The sequence below is a fragment of the Dendroctonus ponderosae genome, unplaced genomic scaffold (assembly GCF_020466585.1).
Source record: "Dendroctonus ponderosae isolate FM_Combo_2020 unplaced genomic scaffold, Dpon_F_20191213v2 Dpon_F_20191213_12, whole genome shotgun sequence".
Lineage (NCBI taxonomy): Eukaryota > Metazoa > Arthropoda > Insecta > Coleoptera > Curculionidae > Dendroctonus > Dendroctonus ponderosae.
Window position 1 is genome coordinate 427957 of NW_026017316.1, and position 7787 is coordinate 435743.

At 38.4% G+C, this 7787-nt stretch overlaps 2 protein-coding genes across 2 annotated transcripts in view; one reads left to right on the forward strand and one right to left on the reverse strand.

The window, feature by feature from the left end:
* The window catches only part of LOC109546290 (elongation of very long chain fatty acids protein), a 9788-nt gene extending 2451 nt beyond the window's left edge, over positions 1-7337 (reverse strand). Inside the window, exons 1-5 of the mRNA XM_048662848.1 lie at positions 7202-7337; positions 4110-4184; positions 3138-3328; positions 2919-2999; positions 2800-2856 (exon numbers count right to left, since the gene is read on the reverse strand). Coding sequence (XP_048518805.1) covers positions 2800-2856; positions 2919-2999; positions 3138-3328; positions 4110-4170 — 390 coding nt within the window. The 5' untranslated portion in view covers positions 4171-4184; positions 7202-7337. The remainder of the gene's footprint in view (positions 1-2799; positions 2857-2918; positions 3000-3137; positions 3329-4109; positions 4185-7201) is intronic.
* LOC109545103 (ribosomal protein S6 kinase beta-2) overlaps positions 1-7787 on the forward strand; it is a gene marked incomplete in the record, with an annotated part of 76461 nt that overhangs the window by 54852 nt on the left and 13822 nt on the right.

The window sequence follows — 7787 nt, forward strand, 5'->3', positions numbered from 1 at the left end:
GATTTTGAAAAATCAAACTGCATTGTAAAGCCGCTTGGATAATCAAACTTTCAGCATTTCGGTAATTAAAATCGGGTAAAAAAGTAGTTCGTAAACAGCGACTCTACGGCTCATAACTCGCTTATTACTGGCCGTATTTGCAATAATCAAAATGCATTTTAAAGCCGGCTAGATTATCCAACGTTCGGCCTCTCAGCCGTTGAAACCGGTTGTTTGGGTTGCAAAGTTTGACAATTTTCTGCTCAGCACCTGCCGAAGCCAAAAACGCGTTTTTTCCACCATTTTCAAGGACAGCGTCTCTTCTATGATCAACCAAAATTTCGAAGCGACGTCGTCATCAGGCAATTTTACTGACTTCGTCACATTTGCGTCTGACTTTGCTCAAAGAAAAGTGCTATTTAATGGCCGTAATAATCGACACTCTCTGGCACCGTTTGCAATTAGAGATCGTTATTTTTCCATAATAAATCGATAATAATCAAATTACGAAAACATTAGAGTGATTTAATAATTATTTTTGAAAATGCGCGCCGTTCCATCGAAACAGTCAAGGAAAGTTGCTGAACATTTTGCACCAGTAAATCGCTTCGTAATTGTTGTTAATTTTTTGCAATTAGTTTCAATGATAATGGCGATTCTTTGAATTCCACAGGGACATTCCATTAAAGTGCCTGATGATGGCATGCATTCGAAACCTTTAAAACAAGTAAACGCGGTTTTTGCACACAAAAATTATACAGAAATAAGAACTTGCGTTCGCTGATTGATCAGGAAAAACAACGTCAAATTGGGGCCAGCAGGAATAAACCTGAATATCGAACAAAAATTACCTGATGATGAGAGAAATTCGAAACTTTTTTTAAACGAAACTGATTTTTTTTTATGCAGAAACGAACGGGATCATTCAACGTAGATGGAAAAAATTCGATAAATTTGCCTGATGATGGCGTAAATTCGAAACTTTTGCAACTTAAAGAAGGGGCTGTTTGCTACCAAACGCTGGCGAAGACTAGTTTTCATCTTGCGTAGGTGTTGAGAGAAAATTTCAAGTTTTCGGCGTATCGAAACAGACCAGACAATTCAGAAAAATTCTGTGATATTCTCCCGGACGATGACGTAAATTCGGAAGTTTTGCAACATCGGAAAGAGGCGTTTGGCTTAAAAATGCAGGAACAAACGCGCAAATCGAACGCAATTTTGTCAAAATTCCATTATTGGTTGTCTGAAGGGGGCATGAATTCGAAACTTTCGCGGGCTGTGGAAGATGCGTTTCTCTTAAACCTGCTGGTGAGGACAACTTTTGGTCTTGGCCGATTGCTGCAAAGAAAAATATCACCATTTGAACTGGCGAAGCAAACGAGAAAATTTGCATGCGAAAAGTTGAAAAAATTTGGAAAAATTGTCTGAAAATGACGTAAATTCAACACTTTTCCTGCTTATAGAAGAGACTTTTATCTGGAAAATGCTGATTAATACGAATCCGCATCTGCGCAGGTTCCGGAGTAAAAAATTTCCAAAATTAGCCTTCACAGATACGCAATTTTGAAAAATTCCATAAAATTTCCTGATGATGACGGAAAATAGAAACTTTTGCTGCTTATAGAAGAGACTTTTCACAATTTTTGTGATTTGTCTTCGCACACACTTTTCTCCTTCCATTCTGGTCTTATGCTATTTTTCTGACGAGCGCTTTGTTCATTTTAGTGTTTCTGTTTAATGCACCAAAGTTTTTCCGTTTTTGTTGGCTTCAAAATGGCCTTTTGGGATGAATTTGAAGAATTTTCTTGGGTTCTTTGGTGGGTTTCCAAAGAGTGTCTCTGCTCTTTATTGGCCTATTTTGTGTGTCTTTTCCTCGGCAATTTGTTATTTAAAATCGCTCTTTCTCACGTTCTGTTTCTCCTCTGCTAATTAAGATTTAAATTTTTAGTTTTTCATTCAGCAAACCTGAATTTTCTCTGATATTTTTTGCTGTTTCCGATAACCTTGTTTATTCATTCCTTACACCGCTTTTTCTTCCTTTAATCAGTTTTCTTAGATTTTTCTAATATGAAACACGAATTGAATGGAAAATTTTAAAAATCTTTGTGGCATTGAAGGAGAGTGAGAAAAACAGCCAAAATGATGCCTGATGATGGCGTAAGTTCGAAACTTTTGCCACTTATAGAGGATACTTTTCTCTTGAAAACGCTGACAAAACTCAGTTTTTCCATTGGTTTTTTTTCACACGCATTTTTGCACACTTTGGCAACTTGGTAAAAAGACCAAAAAGCAGTCAAAGAAATTACACTAAAAGGAGTTTTTAGTGAACGTTTGGCAACAAGTTGAAAACAAATTTTTGCGGAAACCTTGGAAATTCTCAAAGACTATCATACTTGTGTGTGCCTTTAACGCCTTAAACAATGTGCTTACGTCAAACGTGTGCAAAAATCGGTTGTTCCCATAAGATAACAAAGGACACCGTCATAGCGCTCACTCATGCTGCTCCAAACATGTTGCCAAATGTCCCACGAAAGTAGCAAATCTTTCGAAATTTCCATCTTGGCGGTTTATCATTAATGTCATGTCAATTCAATTGACAAATGCGCAGAATTTCGCGTCCTGTCACATCATGACAACAGCCTGACAGCCAGCGGGCACATAATGGCGTCCCCATTATGAGAAAGTGTCAAATTTAAATCGGTGAAAAGTGATGGAAAACCGCATTTTCGCACAAAACACCGCTAGGAAAAGTTGTTGCTAAATCCATTTTCTATTAGGTGAGCACATAAAAGCCCTAAAATTCGCCATAACCAAACTTACCGTGTCGAAAAACTCGGAGAACTTTGATATGTAGTACCACCAGCAACCGTGCACCATCTGCAGGAAGAATAAGTTAACATAACCTGAAAAAACCTGGAAAAAACAGATGCAAAACTCACCCTCACAGCCAATGGCGATAGAGAATAGTCGACCGGCTGGCACTTGAGGCTGTAATGATTGAGCCATCCAGACACTGACGCCTAAAAACGGTTGAAACCGATTAAAGAGATTAGCAGATTTTTGGTTGGAGGTTGGCAACACTGCCCTTCATGGGAGCCTAACCTCAACCGAGCTGCAGAAATCGCAACACGCTGGACATGGTCTATCGGGAAATTTACCTCATAAAACAGCCACGTGCTGAAAATCACTTGGAACAAGTTGTAGTAGATGAGAACCCGTTTCAGTTCGAACGGTTTACGGTTCTCCATCAGTTTGGGGCCGAGAACCTTCACAATGTAAACGTAGGTGAGACAAATGCATAACGTTGGCAATGGGGAGCTCATTAGGAACCATCCTTTCACTCGCTGATCTGAAACAGACAGAAAAAACCAATTAGTTCGCTTCCGTTGCGCGGACGACACCTGATTCATTGCAGCAAACTGCACATAACCACAAAATGTGTTCGGGCCGCCCCTCGACAAGAAACCACATCAACAAGAGCATCAGAAAGACAACTGTGGAAGACCATACATGCGAAGCGCAAAAATGGCCATTGCTAAGCTCATTTTCTGAGGTTTGCGGAGTGAAAACTGCATTTCCCCCCCAAAAGTCATTAGGAAAAGTTGTTCGCAACGAAATTATCTATACGACGCACATATTTTGGACTTCGAAGGCCAGGGCCTGATCAACTACCAAATCCTTTTCTAACGCGAAAATATCCTGAAACGGACCAAAAAACTGTGGGAACTCCAATTTCCAATTACTTGAGGTGTTTTGAAGCCCCCAATTGCGTTAATTTCCATACGAAAAGTGTTGATTTGATCAAAATTTGTTTGACAGCTGTCATTCTGACAGGTCAGATTTAGTTCCCCCGAGAAGCTAACCAAAACGTCAAATTTTCAAACGTTTGACGCATTATGATCCTGCTAAAAGTGACAGTTGCTGTCATCTCACGGGCGGTCGAGTTGCCTTGCGCCTTGCTGCTGCACTGTTGCCGCATTTCGTATCAATTAATCGTGCACACATCGACATCGACGCTTATACATCATAATCTATACCATCTATACCTACATAATAAGTGTGCGTGGTCTAGTTAAGGAATATTTACGCAACTTGGCAACAATGGTGACCGAATTAGTTGATTTTCTTACCGCTTTTGTTGTCCAACAAGTCCCTGTAAACATCGTAGATTCCTCCTAGGATGGTGGCCATTTTGTCGCAATAATCTGAAAGAAAATACAACAAAATATTAGACGAATTATTAGACTACAGTATATTTTGGACGGCTGGCAACAGTGCACACCAATACACTGTTCTTTGCCATATGTCAATTGCGCTAAGACTGTTTTTTTTTGCAATTTTCCCTCTAATTAAGCAGAAGCTTAATCGAACAAAATCTGGCAACAATGTGATTGAAAACCGCAGTCGATGTTACCGCGTTCAGCAGTTTCATAAAATGTTGACAAAGTGGACGTTTTAAATTTTGACCTCGTATCAGATCAGTATGGCAAATTTGGCAACAACGCAACTCTAAACAAATCAAAAATGTGGTTAACAGCAACCCAAGCCAAACAGATTTGATGATTTCAAGGTAATCTAGACATCTTAGTCCACAATTGAAATGTGGCAACAATGCAAATGTGACAACCAACTGGAATACTGCAATCGCAATGCGAAAAAATATTCACCATATTTGACCATTGACTAAAATTACTGGGAATGTGGGAAAAACATTCGGCAACACTGTGAGCGTTAGATCATTAGCCTATGAAGGCGAACGAATGTGAAGAACATTCGCCAAGAACTCCCTTGATGAAAGTTTAAGTCAACAAATGGCTAAAATGCGGCAACACTGTAAATTACTAAAAATATGCTTGAAGCCAATTCAGTACCAAAGTCCAACTGTCTCGCTATGAAGTGTGATGGTTTCTAACTTTGGCAACAATGTTTGGAAGTTTAACAGTTAAAAAACTTGGTTCGCTGTTGTCAAATGTTCATTATGTTCCGATTTTCGTCAATTTTTTTCGGTTAAAGCTGGCTGGGCTCCAGTATTTTTCAAGTATCTTTTGTTCAATTGACATGCTAATGTGGCAGCAGTGTTGCAAAATCTCGTCAATTTTCTCAAATGTTTAAAGTTGCCACATTTCGAGGTGACCTTCGAACTGTTTTGCTTTAAAGTTTGGTGGTTTATAACTTTGGCAACAACGTTTGGAAGTTTAACAGTTGAAAACTCTGGTTCGCTGTTGTCAACTGTTCATTATTTTCCGATTTTCATAATTTTTTTTCGGATACACCTGGCTGGGCTCAAGTACTTTTTGTTCAATTGACATGCTAATGTGGAAGCAGTGTTGCAAAGTCTCGTCAATTTTCTCAAATGTTTAAAGTTTCCACATTTCGAGGAAACCTTTCCGATGGCTTGAAGGGGCGATAACAGTTTGGTTGCACCTTGCACTGTTGCCAAATTTTCAAAACGTTTCGATAGCGACATTTCCGGTTGGTGATTAAGATTTTGCACCTTTTAACACTGTTGCCAAATTTTTAAAATCCTCCCTGTTAAGCGTTGCAAGATTGCCAACACTGTCTGATTTCTAACTTGTTTGACAGTGTTGCCAAGTCTTTTAAAAATACTACGTTCCTAATAATTTTAGTGATCAACCATGGATTAAGCATCACCAGCCTAAACCAACACGAAATTCAGTCTGCTGTCATAGCTGTCAAACGTCAGCAAAACTGAATGTTTGACAAATGTCTAAAATGCGGCAACACTGTTAATTACTGAAAATATGCTTGAAGCCAATTCAGTACCGAATTCCAACTGATTCGCTATTAAGTTTGGTGGTTTCTAACTTTGGCAACAACGTTTGGAAGTTTAACAGTTGAAAACTGTGGTTCACTGTTGTCAAATGTTCATTATTTTCCGATTTGCGTCATTTTTTTTCGATTACAGCTGGCTGGGCTCAAGTATTTTTCAAGTATTTTTTGTTCAATTGACATGCTAATGTGGAAGCAGTGTTGCAAAGTCTCGTCAATTTTCTCAAATGTTTCAAGTTGCCACATTTCGAGGAAACCTTTCCGATGCCTTGAAGGGGCGATAACAGTTTGGTTGCACCTTGCACTGTTGCCAAATTTTCAAAACGTCTACAATATTTCGAAAGGGCATTTTTGAAGCTTGTTGATGACTTATTTGAAACTGCTAATAAATGTTTGTGCTTTGCCCCGTTGCCAAAGTTCATTAATTTTCAAAATCATCAGCTCTTCTCATCTCGATAGCGACTCTCAGACTTTTAACACTGTTGCCAAATTTGTAAAATCCTCCCTGTTAAGCGTTGCTAGATTGCCAACACTGTCTGATTTCTAACTTGTTTGACAGTGTTGCCAAGTCTTTAAAAAATACTACGTTCCTAAAATTTTAGTGATCAACCATGGATTAAGCATCATTAAAGTTTAGTGGTTTCTAACATTGGCAACAATCTTTGGAAGTTGTTTGAGCAGTGTTGCAAAATTTCGACAATTTTCTCAAATGTTTAAAGTTGCCACATTTCAAGGTAACCATTCAGATGCCTTGTAAGGGCGATAACAGTTTGGTTGCACATTGCACTGTTGCGAAATTTTCGAAAAGTCTACAATATTTTAAAAGGAGCAAGCTATTCTGCTATTTTCTATTATTCTATATTCATTCTGCTATTCAAGCATTTTTGAAGCTTGTTGATGACTTAGTTAAAACTGTTAATAGATGTTTGTGCTTGGCCCCGTTGCCAAATTTACTCAATTTTCAAAATCATCATCATTTCCGGTTGGTGATTAAGATTTAGCATCTTTTAACAATGTTGCTAAGTTTGTCAGATTTCCCCTGTTTAGCATTGGAAGATTCCCAACATTGCCTGATATTGTTTGAATTTGTTTGACAGTGTTGCCATGTACAGTGTTAAAATACTACGTTCCTAATAATTTTAGTGATCAACGCTGGATGCAGGGTGTTTAAGCATCACCAGCCTAAACCGACACGAATTTTAGTCTGTTGTCATAGCTGTCAAACTTCAGCAAAAATTGAATGTTGCCATACCTCGCAAATTTTCCTGGTTAGATCGCAATTATGTCGGAAAATAGAAAAGTTTGATCAACACAGGTGATTATTAACTTAAAAGGCTGACATGGCTTAAAGGATGGCGACTTGGCAACGTCGCCTGCGTACAGGGTGGCCACTTTGCTGCAAAACTGTATTATTTACAATGTTTTTACTTACTTTTATGTGGTTTTTCTGCTGATTTTCACTAGTTTTAGGGTTTTACTAGGAAATAAAGTAAAACGGGAATTGGACACCCTTAAGTCGGCACAGTCCTGTTTAAACTGCGAGTTTGGCCGTCGAAGGTTCAGAACAATTTATGTATTACATTAAACATGCTTTATCGACAAACCGTTTTATAATTTAGCTGATAACAAAAAAAAAATTGTTATTTAAATGTTGATGTTATCTGCAAGCGTGCAACACTGTACTTTATGTATCACTTTAATTGGTAATTTTTTACCAAAAACATTTAAATGCTTTTAAGGAAAAATTTGGAGTTTTTGCCTCAGAAACAATCAAATTTTTTCAGCCAGTCGCGCGTACAGCGTTGCACTCGGCGGCGTATTTTTTAAGAAAAAACTGGCGCGCCGCTGGATTTTAGTCAAACAAAAACCAGTTTTGAATTTGCTATTGAATTTAGAAGAAAAAGGCTCACTTGCAGAGTTATAGGCTTTAAGCGCAGAGGGCGCAGCGGACTGAAAACAAGCATTTTGAGCTCGAATTTAACTTTTACTCGTCGGGCAAAAATCAAGATTTAAGAGGA